This window comes from Phoca vitulina, unplaced genomic scaffold (assembly GCF_004348235.1).
Source record: "Phoca vitulina isolate PV1807 unplaced genomic scaffold, GSC_HSeal_1.0 scaffold23, whole genome shotgun sequence".
Classification (NCBI taxonomy): Eukaryota; Metazoa; Chordata; class Mammalia; order Carnivora; family Phocidae; genus Phoca; species Phoca vitulina.
In genome coordinates, this window is record NW_022589726.1 from 20417088 (window position 1) to 20438249 (window position 21162).

General features: G+C 37.4%; 2 protein-coding genes across 4 annotated transcripts in view; one reads left to right on the forward strand and one right to left on the reverse strand.

The window, feature by feature from the left end:
• The window catches only part of LARP4 (La ribonucleoprotein 4), a 70913-nt gene extending 65105 nt beyond the window's left edge, over positions 1-5808 (reverse strand). For all 3 annotated transcript variants that reach the window (XM_032420323.1, XM_032420322.1, XM_032420324.1), the window contains exon 1: positions 5631-5808. In XM_032420323.1, the coding sequence (XP_032276214.1) occupies positions 5631-5648 (18 nt within the window). In that variant the 5' untranslated portion in view covers positions 5649-5808. The remainder of the gene's footprint in view (positions 1-5630) is intronic.
• A 113-nt stretch (positions 5809-5921) lies between these two features.
• Positions 5922-21162, forward strand: part of FAM186A (family with sequence similarity 186 member A) — a 76420-nt gene continuing 61179 nt past the window's right edge. Inside the window, exons 1-2 of the mRNA XM_032421095.1 lie at positions 5922-5928; positions 9377-9558. Coding sequence (XP_032276986.1) covers positions 5922-5928; positions 9377-9558 — 189 coding nt within the window. The remainder of the gene's footprint in view (positions 5929-9376; positions 9559-21162) is intronic.

Below are 21162 nucleotides of genomic sequence, written 5' to 3' on the forward strand. Positions count from 1 at the left end.
AAAGCTGTCACTTGTCTAAGGTCATACAACTAACATTTGAACCCAGGATTCCAAAGTCCTTACAGAAAATCACAGTGCATAATGCAAAAGTTTATAATGTTTTCAAGACTGGAAACCTGCCTCAAGAACTAAACATTAAAGAAAACAAAATTTAAGCAAAATACAGAATATAGAAACAATAAAAGAAAATGCTGTGAACACCATCAGAGCTAAAGAGTCATTTTCCATTTTCACTTAAGGATCTTCAAAGAGGTTAAAAATCTTTAATGACTTCACAATGATAGCTGTATTATAGTTTCCCAACTTCCTCTGCTTTCCGCTCCTCTGCAATATAGACTCAGACCCCATTTCAACTACAGGGTCAAAATCTTTTCTTAAGCTCCTAGGTAGTGGGGCGCCCGGGTAGCTCAGCCGTTAAGCGTCTGCGTTAAGCGTCTGCCTTCGGCTCAGGTCATGATCTCAGGGTCCTGGGATCGAGCCCCGCATCGGGCTCCCTGCTCAGTGGGAAGCCTGCTTCTCCCTCTCCCACTCCCCCTGCTTGTGTTCCCTCTCTCGCTGTGTCTCTCTCTGTCAAATAAATAAAATCTTTAAAAAAAAAAAAAAAAGTTCCTAGGTAGAAAATCAAAATTACAGATTTGAAATGTTCATGACTACTATCAAGGATCATTTCCATTACCTGGGAAGTAATATGGAAGTAATACGGATATGCCTAATAGCCCAAACAAACCCAAACTGATACAAAATAGTTGAATATCAATATTCCTGGCTTCTGGTTTTTCAGAAAACGGTAAACCAGTTCACTATAATTTGGAGCACCAAAAGGTACTTTTACATCTCTATGTTCATTTCTAAGCCTTTTATTCTACTTTTCACATTTCAAAGATAATTCCTACTTCATTCTCAGTCCATTGTATCTGAAAATATTTCTACTTGAAAATATTTTTATTCATTTTTAAATTCTGCATCTACCTCCAATAAATATTACAAAATCAAATTGTTCAGAAACCGCTATTCACTTATTTATAATTTCTCTTGGCAATCATTTCACAATTTGTTTAGGCACTTTCTTCTTCTAAGTCATTTTTTATTTTCTTAATTAATTTATTTTTTAAAGATTTTATTTATTTGACAGAGAGAGCACAAGCAGAGGGAGAGAGAAGGAGAAGCAGGCTCCCTGCTGAGCAAGGAGCCCGATGTGGGACTAGATCCCAGGACCCTGGGATCACGACCCCAGGCCGAAGGCAGCTGCTTAACCGAATGAGCCACCCAGGCGTCCCTCTAAGTCATTTTTTAAAAAAATCATTTTCACTCAGTGACATCTATTAACATTTTACAAATAAATTATTTAAATGGGAAAAACCAGTACTATATTTGGGGTGAAAGGCACAACGTTATGATTACTATAATATAAATGATTTCAGATTCTAAGGTTAATCTAAAATTTAAAATATTACCTAAAAAAGCAGAAAACTTTAGAAGTCAAATAAATTATTTTAAAAATTATGTAAGAGCTGGGGGAAGAAGGGAATGGGCAGTTATTGTTTAATGCATACAGTTTCAGTTTTGCAAGATGAAGAGTTCTGGATGTGGATAGTGGTGATGTTGCACAACAATGTAAAAGTACTTAATAACCCTGAACTATACACTTAAAAATGTTTAAGATCATTAAATTTTATGTTATCTGTATTTTAAATAATTAGGAAGAATTTTAAAAGTTATCTAAGAGTTATTAAAGCATCCTAGAGTGCATAAAAGTCATTATTACCTAAATAAGTGGTTATAAGTATTCATTTTCAGGGAAAAACTCAAATTGAGACAGAAACCCAATTAAAACATGGCCAAACAACTAAAGCAGACGTAACTGCTAAAAATATTGGGGGGGGGGGAATGATCTGAAAAACAAAAATGTTAGCAACCATAAAAATCATTAAAGTGTAACCTGTCATTTAAGTAATTTGATAGAAGGAAGCATGATGCTGTTTTGAACTTACAGAATGTGTTTTAAGGGAATTTATGTTGGTACATGTCTGAAAATTCTGTGAATTATCCAAACATTTTTACCTCTTCTCAGAGAGCCAGACATTGTATATGTCTCCTTCAGAACAGAGTGAGAAAAAACCCAATAAACTACTAAAATCAATATAGCCCTTTGTCAGCAAGACTAAGTTAAAAAAAAGTTACCTCTAAGTATACTTAAAACAGGATTCCCTGTCTGCCTGTAGATTTCTATTGCAGTATAGCTAGATAGAGTTCTAATTCCAGCTTCAATATTCACTAGCTGTATAATTTTGGGCAAGTTTCTTAAATTCTGTGGCGTAGTTTATCTCTAAAATCCTCGTAGGTAGGATTGAGTAGATGCGTATGTATGTTCACATGCAAAAACACTTAACAGGCCTCATGCACAGTTAAGTACAATATATGTGTATATCACTATTATTATAGTGTCATTATCATTACTATTATCTATCCCACTGATTCCAGTTATAAACTAAAAGCTGGGGTCTTTCCAGAAAAATGCACACAAGTAAAAGATTTTGAACACAACTGCAAAGGGCCCAGATTCCATTTTAGAGAAGGCCTACCAAAGATAATCCACAAGCAACTTGGTTTACAGCAAAGTGGTTCTTAACCTCTCTTGTGCCATGGACCGCTTTAGCAGTCTAATTAATCTATAGATCTCTTCTCAGAATGTTTATTTTTTATTTAGATTTTTTAAATTTATTTGACAGAGAGAGACAGCGAGAGAGGGAACACAAGAAGGGGAAGTCGGAGAGGGAGAAGCAGGCTTCCCGCTGAGCAGGGAGCCCGAGGCGGGGCTCGATCCCAGGACCCTGAGATCATGACCTGAGCCAAAGGTCTTAGGTGGCTTAACGACTGAGCCACCCAGGCGCCCCTCAGAATGTTTTTAAATTTTGAAATGCACAGGATCACAAAATAAACCAATTATAGTTATCAAAATATTTTTAAATTTCTACTTTAGTAATAAATGGGCTTTTCTAATGCATTAAATAACAAGATTTTTAAACATATAACAAGGTGTAATGAACATTAACAGTATTTCAAGATACCTGCAAAAACTGTAATATATGAAAATATTTCTCTTGTTGAATCCATTGCAATTTCAAGAATTTTCAATTCTCTTCAATTCTAGATTTTAATTAGAAGCTAGTCAGAATAAAGAGGCAATTTTTCTTCCCCTCAATGAAGTTCACAGACTTCGTCAATTCTAACCAGAGACCCAGATTAAGAATTCTTAGATTAGGGGAAAGTGCAAAAATAAATTCTGGAGCCAGAGACTTGTGTTCTACACGCCAGACTTCAGACTTTAGTCCCCACATTATTTGCACCTGAATGACCTCAGGCATCAAACCATGAGCTTTGGTTCACTCATTTAGAATAATTTCTAAATCCTATAGGTTAGAGGCGCCTGGGTGGCTCAGTTGTTAAGCGTCTGCCTTCGGCTCAGGTCATGGTCCCAGGGTCCTGGGATCCAGCCCCACAATGGGCACTCTGCTAGGGGGGAAGCCTGCTTCTCCCTCTCCCACTCCCCCTACTTGTGTTCCCTCTCTTGCGGTGTCTCTGTCAAATAAATAAAATCTTAAAAAAATAAAATAAAATAAATCCTATAGGTTATTCCTATAGTTCTAAGAATCAAACATTAGCTAACAAAATGCCACATAACCAGTGTGTTACTTTTTTTTTTTTTTACTGATTTTAATACCATATATTCAGCCCCAAATGTTTAGTGACATTGTTAATTTTCAGTAACTCATTATAGGAGAAAAGTTAAAAACCACATACTGGTTCACAAAGAAAATGATTAGTGGAAATATTAATTAACAGTTTAATAAAAGCCATGATTTGGCACTAGAATGACCTATATCTAAATACCAATTCCACTACTTTACTTCTAAGTTAACCTCTCCACCTCAGTGTTTCTCATCTGTAAAACACTGCAATGTTGTTTTAGACACAAGAGAGGATCTAGCTTAAACACTCTATAAATGCAGCGATTATTAAAGTTCACATTTTAACAAAGCCAAAGGAATCAATTTGGAACTCAAAAGTATATTTTGGAATTCATGTTAATATGAATAAAACTTCGCATTCTCTTGCCCAGCAAAACACATCACACTTAAAATCTGAAGCATTTGCATAACGTTCCTAATACAAACTGGCACTGTTTAAAATCATATCTGATTTCTTATCCTGCCGAAAAAAAAACCACAATGAGGATAAAAAACGGTAAACAGAATGGGGTCGGTAATCTCAAATCTTTTCAAGATTCACTTGGCAGTGTTCCAATGAATGTTTATTACCAATGTCGGACATACTCTAAGGTAGCTGGGTCTCTTTAAAACCCAATTTAAAGATCTCAAATTTATCAGCTACACATTGTCGGTTAGATTAAAAAAAAAATTAAAGCATGTATTTACTTTATGCCGGAATATTACGGAGTAAAATCCATCCCTCCCTCCCAGAGAGAGGGGGGAAAAAAAAAAACCTGCCATAGACTGGCCCTGGCTTCTCGATCCATTATACAACCTGTAAATTCCTTCCCTCATTGAAAAGATTCTTTTTATGGGCATAGTTAACAAGTGCCAAGTTGCGAAGTTGCAGCTTTGCTGGTTTGACGTTTTCACAATTCAAGAACAATATGATCTGGAATCTACTCAAAGCATTAGCCAGGCAGTCAGCTGATGCTCACTGCACACAAGAGAAACAAGTAAGAGAAACTAAACCTCGTATTTGTGTAAGGTAGGTATCCACTACCTTTAAAACTAAAATAGGCCAGCAGCACACGTTCCAGTTAAAATAAAAGTACTTCTACTGTTAATATTTAAAAAAAACCAAGAAACCCGGCTTTCCTCGGACTAGCTTTCTCTCATTCTTGGAATTTTCCTCGTATAAGGGCTTTTACCCGTCCATAAAGCCAAACCCTCATCACGGAGCCACTGCCTGAGTAACTTTTACAAAAGGTCAAAGCGGTGCCTTTCAAGGCTTCCAAAGCCTATTGGCGTCTCCTCCGTTCACAGTAATTCGCTTTCCACCCACAGAACGTTCCAGAGACTTAGGGACGGGGACCAAACAAAATTTGGTGGGGGTTGCTAAAAAGCAGCTTTCAACTTTCTCTTCAACACACTTATGCCGAATTTCACCTTCCTTCCTCCGCGGCCCCACATGTTGCTTGCTTCCCTCCCAGAGGGCCCCGCGAGACCTCGCTTCACCACCACCACCACCACCCCCCCCCCCCCACGCGCCCCCCCGGTTTCCCCTTTCTCCTGCAGCCCCCGCCCCCGCCCTGCCCCCCCCCACCCCCCCGCCTGTGTGCCTCCTCTAGGAGGTCCATATGGGACACTTTCTCCTTCCTCTGATTCGCACCTCACACCAGACAAGCCTGGATTCTCCACCTTCAATTCTCCCCCACTACGGCCCTCACTTCCCACAGGTTCTTAAAGTGTTGTGAGGGCGCAGAGTGGAGCCGCAGGCCTGCACGGCCCAGGTGCTGTGTCAGCCTATCTGCCGGTTCCGCGGCGTGTACGGCCTGGAAAGTCACATGGTGGTGGGACCGGCCGGCGCCTCCACTCCTGCTCTCCTCACAGCAGGACGACATTACCAAGTCCACTCACCTCCACGAAGAGCAACATGTCTTCCTCCGCTCAGCCCAATCGTTCTCGCCGCCGCGACTCCAACGGGCTTACAGGCCCGAGCCCCAATTGCTAGGATAAGGACACTCGCCTGGCCCCTCCACCCGGCAGTGGACCCGGCTCCTCCCCCGCCGTCAGCCGCTGCGGCCTGACCCGCCCAGTCCCACCTCCCTTGAAAGAGCAACTGCTTCCGGTTCTAGAGAACAATTGCTTCCGGGAGAAGAGAAACCCCTCGGCGCGCTCAACTTTTGCGCTACCTTTTCCTGCGGCAGCATGGGAGGTACTACCATCAGTCCTGGGGGGAGGAGGGAAGCGATCAGAGGAAAGCACCATTCTGTACCACGGGGGTGTGTAAAAATCTTATTGACGCATTTTATCCCTCGCCAAACGGCGGGCTACCACTGCTATAATTACGCAGTTTTCATAGTTCAAAATCTAGATCTGATGAAAAGCCGAGCTTGTGTGAAGTGTACTGGACAGACGCCCAATCCTTCCGAAAATTTGGCGGCTCGGAGAAGAAAAGTAGAGAAGAAAAAAAGCGAGTAGCAGTTACAGTAAATATATTAATAGCAGCCGCTATATATTGAATGCTTACTATGTGCCTGGCATTATTCTAAGTATTTTGTGAGAATTAATCTTTTAAAAACCGCATGCAATAGATATTATCCCCATTTTACAGTTGAAGGAGCCCTCTAGAAGTGCGGGTTTCCCTTAAAAACGCCTTTAAAGAACTTTGCCCTGTGTTCGCTTAAATCAGGTACCCACATCTAAGCTACTTAATTGGTGATGTTCTGTCACTGTCACTTCAAATGAAGTACAATAAAAACAATTTTAAAAATGGTCTTTATACTTTTGTTAGATGATCCAAATTCCTTATTATCTTCAGCAATACCTGTAAGCTTTATCCTTCCCTATCACTCCCACTTCTATATCCTAGTTCAGACACTTATCTTTTGAAATAATTACGTCTTGATCTTTTCCACTGATTTTTCCCATTCTATTATTTCAAAAATCTTTCTAAATTAAAGGTTTCATTTTCACCAAACTGTTACTTGCTTTCAAGACCTTACCATTCTGATCCCATGTAATCTCCCTTACTTTATCTCTAATGAATCTACTCACTTGTTTACTTGAATACCAAATTAATTTCTCCATCAAATTCCTGGTATTTGTGTTCCATCCTCTCCCTAATCTGATCTACAGTAGACTCAACATTACTTCATCTCAGTTAAACCAGTCTCCTCACCTTTCCCCTGAAAGACAAAACTCAACACTCACCTCCAAAGCCATGGCTCAAGGTGTCTTCACTATCTGGAATGCCTTCATTTGTCAATCAACTTTCTCTCTCCATAGGGTTTTCCCAAAGACACTGCTCCCCACAGATTTCTTCTTCATGTCCCTTATTAGCACTTGAATAGTCTATCTCAAATTATTTTCTTTTTTTCGTTTTTTAGTTTCTTCACTGGTGCCCTATAGTATATTCTTCACATTCTAAGATAATGGTGGCCACATAGTAGTAGTATCACTCAACAAATGCTTGCCAAATTGAAAGGTAAGGAGGGAGCTTTTAAATTTTGCTTTAAGAAAGCCTTCATTTCCAGTTGCTGATGAATCCCATGCTGCATAAAAAATATGAGAGAGGGAGAGAGCACAATAATGCTAAATTAGTTTAGTTGACAAGCATGCAGGCTGCTTTGTGAATGCCTACTGGGATAAGCAATGTAAAAAAAAATCAAGAGAAATGAAAGTTATTTAAGGATCTCACAATCTAATATTATCAAAAAAGTACTTAAACAGATTAATTGATAAGTTCAAGAAATGCTGGATAATGATGGATATTTTAATCAAACTTAACATTTACCAAAATAATTCTTAATTGCGGTCCTTTCAGAAAACATTTTTAACTTCCTTGAATGGACTTAATTGTGATTTGTAGAAAAGGAGGGAGTAATTTTTATGACTGGGTGTGAGGGGACGCAATTAACAATAAAAGAAAGTATTCTGGGGCTTAGAACTAAATTTCCATTGGAATTGAGTCTGAAACGATAATGAATATCCAAATTTTGGAAAATTTCTGAGGAGGAACTGAGGAAGAATATGTCAAAGGTTTAAGACAAACAAAACCCCTAAAACCCAGCCTGTGGTTTTGAGAAGTTCACCAACTAATGGACAGAGACAAATAATAGTTACATTCCAATGAGATAAGTACTATAATAGGAAGTTTACAAAGTGTTTTGGGAACACAGAGGAGGGGTTAACTTAGACAATGAGATATTAGAAGGGAGAATATTTAATTTGCTCTCTCTATATTGATTCATTTCTTAAAAGACAACTACTTTATGTTCCCCTGTCTCCCATTCTCTGAAGGACTGAAATACATAAATTGTTTAACTTCACAAGTTTACAGCAAGGACTCAACATAGGACTAAGTTTACAATAAGAACTCAACATAGGAAGTTGTATAAAGTCAAAAACCTAAAAGACAATATTATGTAGTTTGTGAATACATGCACCTGTAGTAAAACTATATAAACAGAGACTAGACATAAATACATCAAATTCATGACTGTCATTGTCTCTGTAAAGGGACAGAGGGGAAGGAAGGAGTCTAGGGAGAACACCAAAAGGGATCTCTAATGCTTTATTTTATTTAAAAATTTCTGAAGCAGGGGCGCCTGGATGGCTCAGTGATTAAGCCGCTGCCTTCGGCTCAGGTCATCATCTCGGGATCCTCGGATTGAGCCCTGCATGGGGCTTCCCTGCTCAGTAGGGAGTCTGTTCCTCCCTCTCCCTCTGATCCTTCCCTCTGCTCATGCTCATGCTTTCACGCATGCTCTCTCTCTCTCAAATGAATAAATTTTTTAAAAATCTTAAAATTTCTGAAGCAAATATGACAAAATGTTAATATTTGTTCATTCTATGTGATAGGCACATGGCTATTTGTTATATTACTTTCTGTACCGTTTCATATTTTTTAATAAATAAAAAAGCTACACAGCTAACAAAACTACCCTGTCCTTTAATTGCTCCAGTGTCTTAAATCCTTTCACCTCCTCTGCAATCAAAAGAGCTGCCCAGAGTAGTCCTCTCAGTAACAAAGGAGCGTCCAGTTTTCCCTTCAATTTCTCCAGCCAGCTATGGAATTTCAAAACCTTCTTCGGTCACGTTCCTTGGAAAAATGAATAACTAGGCAGTGCAAAGAGTGTGATCTTCATCCAAATAATAGTTTCCAAATTATTACATGTCTAGGACAAGTTGAGGGGCAGCTGAGGACGTTGTAACACAACTAGTCAATTACAGGTTTAAAATTCTTAAGCAAAACCTTAGGAAGAGAGAAGAATCAGGAGTTACATTTGATATACTGGATCTTGAATTCTAACACCTAGATTATAAGCTTATTTAAGCAAGGCTATATCTTCTATTTCTTTTAGCGTTCCTGTTGTCTATTTCCTACCCTCCCTCCCCCCTACCATCACAGCATATAGATAGAATGCCTAGTTCTCTGCATATAGTAAGCACTCTAGAGATGTTTGAGTCACTGATGTCACAATGGATCTACTATGACATCACCAGGACTGGAATACCATGGTTAGCAACAAATTAGGGTAAACCACAACCTCTGGGAGCAGAAAGACCTCTTCTAGCTTCCTTGTGGACACCTTTATTAGCATTTGCCTATATTCCGTGAAAAAAGGAGAAATAAAAGAAAATCACTCAACTTTTCAAAGTATTTATCAAAATGCAAAGTGGGATAGATGGCGAATCTGAATCAGAAAAAGAAGTTGAGGATTCCACCATCATGTCCAGAAAAGCCCTTTATAAATCAGGGGTCCCTCAGCTGGAGATCCCATTTGCAGTACAGAATGTCATCTCTAGGATCGAGCAAGCACAGCTTTATCGAGCCAGAGAGGTAGGTCGTCAATGTGAAGTTTACAGATTACAACTGTTTTTTAACCTTCAATGATAAGCTACATTTTTTGAACTCATTTTATTTTCATGATCTTTGACTGTGTTTGAGGTAACTTTAATTTCAAATGACAATTTCACCTGACTCTGTGGATAACATGCTCCAATTTTGTTAGTCTCTTTTACTTTCCTATCAGAATTAATTAAGCCTTTTAAGAAATAAATCACATGTGCTATTGAGTGACTGGGATAGAAAGAAAAATAAAAATCTATAGCTAATATTGATATCTAATTTCAGTCAATAGTTTTCATTTGTTCTCAACTAAACTTTTATCAAATAGCTTTAACATGAAGAAATATAGTTTGGTTTGAATTCCAGCTCTGGAAGGTGGATTTATTGGCCAGTAGAAACCCGAGGACAATGAACAAAAGCTTGAATAACACAACAATCCAATAAACTCCAAACAATTAAGGGTATACTGCGTTCTGTTCTCTCAGAATACAACAAAATCAGTCAGGTTAAAAGAAATTAATTCAAGTAAGTTTTTTCCTATGTTTAAGGAGTGCTAAATATTTGTACTTTCTCATTCTCCGAATAAACTTACTCCTGCTCCAACTCCCCACAGCTAACAACAATAACCCGGTGTTTGCTTTTAACACCTTTATTGAGGTATAACTGACACATAATAAGCTGTATATATTTTTAAGTATACAAGTTTTGATATATATAAACACCTGTGAAAACCTCATCACAATCAACATAATGAACTTACCCGTCACCCCAAAAAGTTTCCTTACGCTTAGTTACAATTCCTCCCACATACCCTTCCCAACCCCCCCACCCCAATCTCTAGGCAACTGCCAATCTGCTTTTTCTGTCCCTATAGATTATTTTGCATTTTATTTTTTTTATTTTTTTTATTTTTTAAAGATTTTATTTATTTATTTGACAGAGAGAGAGAGAGCAAGAGCAGGAACACAAGCAGGGGGAGTGGGAGAGGGAGAAGCAGGCTTCCCGCCGAGCAGGGAGCCCGATGCGGGACTCGATCCCAGGACTCTGGGATCATGACCTGAGCCAAAGGCAGACGCTTAACGACTGAGCCACCCAGGCGCCCGATTATTCTGCATTTTAAAATAATTTTATATAAGTGGAATCATACAGCATCTACTTTCTCTCAAATAAATAAAATCTTTAAAAAAAGATTCTTACTCCCTCACCCTCTGCCCCCCAAAAATGAAATTGGCTATGAATATTTGTATATTTATTCATGACTTATTTTGTAGACATATTTATATAAACATTTCGTTTCTTTGGGATAAATACTTAGGTTGGAATGGCTGGGTCACACGGTATATAAATGTTCAATTTTTTAAAAACTACCAAACTTTTGGGGCGCCTGGATGGCTCAGTCGTTAAGCGTCTGCCTTCGGCTCAGGTCATGATCCCAGGGTCCTGGGATTGAGCCCCACATCGGGCTCCCTATTCAGCGGGAAGCCTGCTTCTCTCCCACTCTCCCACTCTCCCTGCTTGTGTTCCCTCTCTCGCTGTGTATCTCTCTGTCAAATAAATAAAATCTTTAAAAAAAAACAAAACTACCAAACTTTTAAAAAGTGGTTATACATCTGTTGGCCATCTGGATGTCTTCTTTGGAAAAATGTCTATTCATGTCTTCTGCCCATTTTTAAACTGAATTATTTATTTTTTGGGTGTTGAGTTTTTTAAGTTCTTTATATATTTTGGATACTAATCCTTTATCAGATATGTCATTTGCAAATATCTTCTCCCATTCTGTAGGTTGCCTTTAAGTTTTTTGATTGTTTCCTTTGCTGTGCAGAGCTTTTTATTTTGGGGCGCCTGGGTAGCTCAGGTGTTAAGCGTCTGCCTTCGGCTCAGGTCATGATCCCAGGGTCCTGAGATCGAGCCCCACATCGGGCTCCCTGCTCAGTGGGGAGCCTGCTTCTCCCTCTCCCACTCCCCTTGCTTGTGTTCCCTCTCTTGCTGTCTCTCTGTCAAATAAATAAATAAAATCTTAAAAAGCTTTTTATTTTGATAAAGTCCCAATACCTTATTTTTGCTTTTGTTTCCCTTAGCTCAGGAGACCTATGTCAAAGAGGTTACTACCTGTGTTCTCCTCTAGGATTTTAATGGATTCCTGTCTCACATTGAGGTCTTTCATCCATTTTGAATTTATTTTTGTATATGGTATATGAAAGGGGTCCAGTTTCATTCTTTTGCATGTTGCTGTCCAGTTTTCCCAACACCATTTATTGAAGAGACTATCTTTTCTCCATTGGATATTCTTTCCTGCTTTGTCGAAGATTAATTGACCATATAGTTGTGGGTTCATTTCTGGGTTTTCTATTTTGTTCCATTGAACTATGTGTCTATTTTTGTGCCAATACCATCATCAGGGAAATACAAATCAAAACTACAATAAGATATCACCTCACACCTGTCAGAATGGCTAAAATTAAGAACACAGGAAATAACAGGTGTTGGCAAGGATGCCGAGAAAGAGAAAAACTCTTACACTGTTGGTGGGAATGCAAACTGGTGCAGCCACTCTGGAAAATAGTATGGAGGTTCCTCAAAAAGTTAAAAATTGAACTATCCTATGACCCAGGAACTGCACTACTAGGTATTTACCCAAAGGATACAAAAATACTGATTTGAAGGGATACATGCACCCCTATATTTATAGCAGCATTATCAACAATAGCCAAATTATGGAAAAAGCCCAAATGTCCATCAACTGATGAATGGATAAAGAAGATGTGGTATACACATACAATGGAATATTACTCAGCCATAAAAAGAATGAAATCTTGCATTTGCAACGATGTGGATGGAGCTAGAGAGTAGTATGCTAAGTGATATAAGTCAGTCAGAGAAAGACAAATACCATTTGATTTCACTCGTATGTGGAATTTAAGAAACAAAACAAATGAACATGGTTGGGAGTGGGGAAGAGAGGCAAACAAGTAACTGACTCTTAACTATAGACAACAAACTGATGGTTACCAGAGGGGAGGTGGGTGGGAGGATGGGTTAAATAGAGAAAGGGAATAAGGAGTGCACTTGTGAGGAGCACCGGGTGTTTTGTGGAAGTGTGGAATGATAATATTGTACACCTGAAAATAATATTACACTGTATGTTAACTAACTGGAATTTAAATTAAAACTTTTAAAAAAGTGGTTATACTATTTTATATTCCCACAAGCAGTATATGAGATTTGCAGTTGCTCCACATCTTTATCAACATTTGATATTGTTGGTCTTTTTAATTTTAACCATTCCAAAAGGTATACAATCGTATCTCATTGTGGTTTTAATTTGCAGTTTCATAATGACTAATGATTTTGAGCAACTTTCCACAAGTTTATTTGCACTCAGTATGTCTTCTTTTGGTAGTTCAAATATTTTGACCATATTTTAAAACTTATAAGTCTAGGTTCTTATTATTGAGTTTTGAGTATTTTTATGTATTTTGATTGCAACTTTTATCAGAAAAGTGATTTGCAAATATTTTTTCCCATTCCGTGGCTTGTCTTTTTCTACTAATTGTGTCTTTCAAAGAACAAAACTCCTTAGTCCAATTTATCAATGTTTTCTTTCTTTCAAAGCAAACTTTGACTAACCCAAGGTCACAAACATTTTATCCTATGTATTCTTCTAGGAATTTTACATTTAGGTCTATGGTTCATTTTGTCTTAATCTTTGTATATGATATCAGATATTGATTGAGATATTGTGGGTTTTTTTAGACAATTATTCTAGATCCGTTTGTTTAAAAGACTATCCCTTCTCCATTGCATTGCATTGCACCTTTATTGAAAATTAATTAACCATATATGTATGAATTTATGGACTCTCTAGTCCGTTCTCTTGATCTATTTATCTATGTTTATGCTAATACTACAATGTCTTGATTACTGAGGGTTTTTGGTCTTTTGTTTGTTTGTTTTTTGATTACTGAGGTTTTATGATAATTCCTGAAATCATAAACTTTTAGTTCTCCAACTTTGTTCTTTTTCAATTATGCCCAACTTCTCTCACATCTTCCTCTTACCCTCATTTCCTCTTCTTGGACTTCTTTCTCTGGCGTGACACACTCAAACACTCATAACCTAAAAACTGTCTCTATCCACACTGCTTTCTCCCTTTGCATTTCCATATAAAATTTAGAATCAGGCTGTCAAATTCTATTGGGGGAAAAAGCCTGCTGCTATAGATCAATTCGGGGAGAATTGAGAACTTAATTTTGAGTCTTCTGACCTGTGAAAACAGCGTATCTCTGTTTTTATTTAGGTCTAATTTTTTCTCAGAAGTGCTAGGCCTTGCATATCTTTTGTTAGATTTGTCCCTAAGTATTTCATATTTTTTTACTATTGCGAATAGTATTGCTTTTTAATTTCCATTCTCAATTGTTCACAACTAATATATAGAAATACAATAGATTTTTGTGTGTTCATCTTGTATAATAAAACCTAGTTATGAGTCCTCATAGATTTTCTTCATACTTTCTTTGGGATTTTCTATATAGACAACCCTGTTATATGCTAAAAGAGGCAGTTTGATTCCCCTTTTCGTATCTGTGTGCATTTCAAATTTGTTTTTGGGGGGAGGGAGGAAAATAAATAAACTTCCTTTTTAATTTACTGAGTAGTCAAGGAACTCCAGTATAAAGTTGAATAGAAGTGATGAAACATCCTTGCTTTCTTCTTGATGTTAAGGAAAAGCATTCAGTCTTCCCCCATTGAGTATGAGTAGCAGTATATTTTTTTATGGCATTCTTTATCAAGTTGGGGAAATTCTCTTCTTTTCCCACCTTGCTGATATCTTTAATCAGGAATAGATACTGGGTTTTATCAAAAGGTTTTACTGCATCTATTGGGATAGTCATGTTTGTTTGTTTGTTTGTTTGTTTTTGTCTTTTTGAATCTGTTAAAATAGGGAATTACATTGACTTATGACTGATAAACCAACCTTGCATTTTTTGGATAAATTCCATTTACTCATAATGTAGCATTCTTTTTATTATCTTGTATTCAATTTGCTAAAATTTTGTTAATTTTGTGTCTATGTTTATAAAACATATTAGTCCGTAGTTTTCTTTTAATACCTTGGTTTTGGCATCAGACTAATGCTAGCTTTATAGACTCAGAATTATTCTTTTCAATTTTCTGTAAGACTTTTTGAGAATTGGCATTTCCTTTTGTGTTTGGTAGAAACCCACTAAGTGTTTGGGTGGGGTAGGAGAAATAATCAATGGAATCATCGAGACTTGTGGTTTAACTCATGGGGAAGTTTTAAACTAGAAATTCAATTCTAAAAAATTGTACAGCTATTCAGGTTATCTGTCTTCTTTTTTTAAAAAAATTTTATTTATTTGTGTGAAAGAAAGACAGAGAGAGCACAAGCAGAGGGAGGGGCAAAGGGAGAGGGACAAGCAGACTACCCACTGGGTGGGGAGCCTGATGCAGGGCTTGATCCCAGGACCCCAAGATTGAGACTTGAGCCGAAGTCAGACACTTAACGAACTGAGCCACCCAGGCACCCCTCAGGTTATCCGTCTTCTTGAGTGAGCTTTCAGTTTGTGTCTTGTAATTTGTCCATTTTATCTTACATCATTTTATTGGCCCAAAGTTGTTCATAATAATCCCTTATTATCCCTTTACTATCTGTAGAATCTGTAATAATATCACTTTTCATTTCTGATATTAGCAATTTGTCTTCTCTCTCTCTCTTATCTATCTGGCTAGAGGTTTATCAATTTTATTGTTATTTTCAAAGAACCAACTTTTTTTTAAAGATTTTACTTTTGGGGGGCAACTGGGTGGCTCAGTCAGTACGTGTCTGCCTCTTAGGGTCCTGGGATTGAGCCTGGTATCAGGCTACCTGCTCACCGGGGGTCTGCTACTCCCTCTCCCTCTGCCTCTGCCCCCAACTCGTGTTCGATCTCTCTTTCTCTCAAACAAATAAGTAAAATCTTAAAAAAAAAAAAGATTTTACTTTTTTAAAGATTTATTTATTTATTTTAGAGAGAGAGTGAGCAAGGGGAGGGGCAGAGGGAGAGAAAATCTTCAAGCAGACTCCCAGCTGAGCGCAGAGCCTGATGCAGGGCTTGATCCCACCAGGACCTTGAGATCATGACTTGAGCCAAAATCAAGAGTCAGCCGCTCAACTGACTGAGCCACCCAGGCGCCCCTAAAGATTTTATTTTTAAGTAATCTCTACGCCTAAGTTGGGGCTTGACCTCACAGCCCCCAAATCAAGAGTCACATGCTCTACCGACTGAGCCCCAAAGAACTAGCTTTTGATTTCACAGATTTTCTTTAATTCTGTGTTCTATTTTACTGATTTCCACACTGACTTTTATTATTTCATTTACACTATTTACTTAGAAGAGTAGAATTTCTGGCTCATATAGTAATCCTATTTTTCATTTTTTGAGAAACTGCCTTACTTTTTTTGTAGTGGCTACAGTATTTTACGTTCCCATCAGCACTGCACAAGGGTTCCAGTTTCTCCACATCCTCACCAACACTTGTTATTTTTTTTTTCCTTTCTGATAACAGCCATCTTAATGGGTGTGAAGTATCTCATTGTGGCTTTGATTTGCATTTCCCTAATGACTAGTGACGTTGAGCATCTTTTCATGTGCTTGTTGGCCATGTATATACACTCTTTGGGGAAATGTCTATTCAAATCCTTTGCCCATTTTGGGACTGCGTTTGTTCTTGTTGAGTTCTAGGAAGTCTTTATATATTCTGGATATTAACCATTTATCAGATATATGATTTGCAAATATTTTCCTCCATTCTGTGTATTGGCTTTTTGCTGTGTCAATAGTTGTGATAGTTAATTTTATGTGTCAACTTGAGTGGGCTACAGTGTGCCCAGACATTTAGTCAAAATTCTGAGTAAGTCTGTGAAGATGACATTAAACTTGAATCAGACTAAGTAAAGCAGAATGTCTTCTCTAATGTGGGTGGGTCTCATCCAATCAATTAAAAACCTAAATAGAACAAAAAGGGAGCTCTACCTCCCTGCCTTCCTTGAGCTGGGACATTAGTCTTTTCCTGCCTTCAAATATGAACTGAAACATTAGCATTTTTTGAGTCTTGAGCCTGCTGACTTTTGGACTGGACCTATACCATAGGCTCTACTGGGTTTCCAGCTTGGCAACTGAAAATCGTGAGACTGCTTAGCCTCCATAATCATGTGAACCAATTCTTTATAATAAATCTCTATACATATATATATATATATGTATAGAGATATATGTGTGTGTGTATGTGTGTATATACACACATACACACATATATATGTATTTTTCAAATAGATCTTCATATATATTTATCTACCTGTGTACATATATATCCCATTGTTTCTGTTTCTCTGGAGAAACCTGACTAATACTACTAACACAGATTCTGGTATAGAGAGAGTGGTTCTGGGGAAACAGAATCTTAAGGATAAGTTTTCTGAATTGGGTTTAGGATTTCTAGAATTGGCTTTCTAATCTGATTAGACATAAAGATATGAATGACTCCATTTCCAGTATTAAAGAGAGCATTGATAGTCCTTGGCATGGTCTGTCAATTAAGATACGTAAAATATCACTATTGGATACGCCTAATCAACTGCTTATAAGAAGCAGGAATCTGGGTAACTGTGTATATGATACTTTCAAACATTTTTGGCAAACTAATAAATATAATGAGACTGGTTGGTTGCTCCCAATGTCACTGGATAAAGTGGGGGGATAAAAGGATGAGCTCAGGGATTTGACTTTCTAGCTCAAGCACCACATGAATGACCTGAAAGCTCCCGTGTGTGTTCTGAAGGAGACCCTTATTTCACCAGATCTGAAATGCACAGATAGAATAGACATAGTCAGCAGCTGGCAGAATCCCCACATTGATTCCTTGACCTGTGGAGTAAAGGTTATTATGGTGGGAAATGCCAAGTGGAAGCCACTAGAACTTCTTTTACTTAAGAAAATAGTAAACCAATAGCAATACTGCATCTCTAGAGAGATTGCAGAGATAAGTCCCACCATCAAGGAAAGATGCAAGAGTGTAGATTCCTATCATCTCTTCATTCAACTTGCCTATTTGGCCTGTGCAGAAGACAGATGGATCTTGGAGACTAAAAGTGGATTATTGTAAAATTAACTAACCAAGTGGTAACTCCAATTGCAGCTGTGTCCCAGATGTTTCATTGCTTGAGTAAATTAACACATCCTCTGGTATCTGGTATGTAGCTACTGATCTGACAAATGGTTTTACTTCACACCTGTCAATAAGGACCACCAGAAGCAGTTTCAATACACTTTCACTGGCCTATCAGGGACGTATCTACTCTCCAGTTTGGTAGAATCCACTAGTGAAGTCATCAGGCATAGGGTTTTTCTTTATTGGAAGGTTTTTTGTTACTGATTTGTTTTCCTTTATAGTTAAAAGTCTTTTCAGATACCATATTTCTTTGTATTTCAGTCTTCATATGTTTTGTGCTTCTAGGAATCTTTCCATTTCATCTAGGCTATCCAGTTGGGTGGCATGTGACATACAACTATTCATATCACCCTCTAATAATCCTGTTTATTTCTGTAGAATCAGTAGTAATGTCCCCATGTTGGTTTCTAATGTTAGTAATTTAAGTCTTCTCTCTCTTTTTTTTTTAGTCAGTCTAGCTAAAGGTTTGTCAATGTTGGTTCTTTTTAGAAGAAGCAACTTTTGTTTCATTATTTTTCTCTACTCTTTTATTATGTCTGCTCTAATGTTTACTAATTCCTTCCTTCTGCTAGCTTTGGGTTTTTAATTATTTCTTTCTAGTTCCTTAACATGTAAAGTTAGGTTATTGACTTGAGATTTTTTTTCATGTAAACTTCCTAGAAATTTTTTTCCTACAAATTTCCTTTTTAGCACTGCTTTTGCTAAATCCCATAAATTTTGGTATGTTGTTTTCATTTTCATCCATATTTATTTTCTAATGTTCCTTGTGATTTTCTTTGACCCACTTACTGCTTAAGCATGTGTCCATTTCCACACACGTGAATTTTCTAGTTTTTTTTTCCTGTGATTGGATTCTAACTTTTTCTCATTGTGGTTGGAAAAAAATGCTTTGTATGATATATTTTTTAATATACTGAAATTTATTTTGTGGCCTAACATATGGTCTCTCCTGGAGAATGTCCCACATGCACTTGAGAAAATTGTGTATTCTGTTGTTTGATGAAGTGTTCTGTATACATCTGTTATATCTAGATGGTTTACTGTGTTGTTTTAGTCCTTTATTTCCTAACTTATCTTCTGTCTAGTTGTTCTGTTATTGAAAGTGAAGTACTGAAGTCTCCCACCATTGTAGAACTGCTTCTCCCTTCAATTCTGTCAGTTTTCACTTCTTAAATTTTGACAGTCTGTTATTTAGGTGCATAAATGTTTTTAACTGTTTCTTCTTGCTGTATTGAACCTATTATTACTATCTCTTGTAATATTTTTTTAGAGGAGGAAGGGTCAGAGGGAGAGGGAGAGAGAATCTTAAGCAGGTTCCATGCCTAGCACAGAGCTTGATCTCACGACCCTGAGATCATGACCTAAGCCAAAGTCAAGAGTCAGACGCTTAAACTGACTGAGCCACCCAGGTAACCCTCTTGTGATCTTTTTTTATTTAAAGTCTGTTTGGGCTGATACATTTAATATAGACACTCAGATCTCTTTTTGTTATTATTTGTATGGAATATCTTTTCCCATTCTTTTATTTTCAACCCCTTTGGATCTTTGGATTTAAAACAAGTCTCTTAGGGGCGCCTGGGTGGCTCAGTCGTTAAGCGTCTGTCTTCAGCTCAGGTCATGATTCCAGGGTCCTGGGATTGAGCCCCACATCGGGCTCCCTGTTCAGTGGGGAGCCTGCTTCTCTCTCTCCCACTCCCCCTGCTTGTGTTCCCTCTCTCACTGTGTCTCTGTGTCAAATAAATAAATAAAAATATTTAAAATGAGTCTCTTATAAACAGCATATAGATGAATCATAGCTTTTAAAAATCTAGTCTGCCAATTGTTATGTTTTGATAAGAGGTTTAATCCATAAAATTTAAAGTAATTACTAATAACAAGGGACTCAATTTTTGCCATTTTGTTATTTGTTTTCTCTTTGCATTATATCTTTTCCCCACTCATTTTTTGCATTATTGTCATCTTTTGTGTTTAGATGATTTTTTTTTTTAGTGAAATGTTTTTATTTTATTTTATTTATTTAAGTAATCTCTACGTGGGGCTTGAACTCATGACCACAAGACCAAGAGTCACACACTCTTCTGACTGAGCCAGACATGTGCCCCTTTAGTGAAATGTTTTGATTCCCTTCTCATTTCCTTTTATGTATATTCTATACATATTTTCTTTGTGGTTACAAATAATATTGTAAAGTTATACACTCTTAGTTTGAATTTATACTAGCTTAACTTTAATCACATAAAACAACTTTGCCCCTATACTATTCTGTCCCCACTCCTTTCAGTTACTGATGTCACAAATTACATCTGTACATTGTGTGCCCCCAAACAGACTAATAATTGTTTTTTATGCATTTGTATTTTACAATTTTTTTTAAAGATCTTATTTATTTATTTGACAGAGAGAGACACAGCAAGAGAGGGAACACAAGCAGGGGGAGTGGGAGAGGAAGAAGCAAGCTTCCCACCGAGCAGGGAGCCTGATGTGGGGCTCGATCCCAGGACCCTGGGATCACGACCCAAGCCGAAGGCAAACGCTTAATGACTGAGCCACCCAGGCGCCCCTGCATTTGTATTTTAAATAATGTAGAAAATAAGAAATGGAGTTATAAATCAAAATTACAATACTACTAGCTTTTGTAATTGCCTGTGTATTTGCCTTTATCAGAGATCTTTATTTCTCCACAGAATTTTGAATACTTTCATTTCAACCTGAAGGACTCTTTTTAGCATACCTTATAGGACAGGTCTAGTGGTGATGTACTTTCTCAGCTTTTGTTTGTCTGGTAATGTCTGAATTCCTTATTTTTGAAAGACAATTTTGCCAGATATAGAATTTTTGGTTCACATTTTTTTCTCTCAGCACTTTGAAAACATCAACCCACTGACTTCTGGTCTCCAAAGTTTCTGATGAAAATTCTACTAATAATCTTAATGGGAATCCTTTGTATGTGATGAGTTGTGTCTCTATTGCTATTTTCAACATTTTCTCTTTGGCTTTCAACAGTTTATTATTTGTCTCAGCATGGGTCTCTTTGAGTTTAGCCCACTTGGATTCATTGAGCTTCTTAAATTTGTAGATTCATGTATTTCCTTAAGTTTGGGAAGTTTTCAGCCATTAATTCTTTAAATAATCTGTCGCTTTCTCTTGTCTTCTTTATGGACTCCCACAATGTGTATATTGCTTTCTTAATGGTGTCCCACAGATCCCCCAGGTTCTGTTCACTTTTATCTTTCTGTTCCTCAGACTTTATCGTTTCAATTGTCTTATCTTCAAGTTTGCTGATTCTTTCTTCTGCATGCTTAAAAATGCTTTTGAATCCTTCTAGTGGAGATTTCTTTTTCTTTCTTTCTTTCTTTCTTTAAGTTT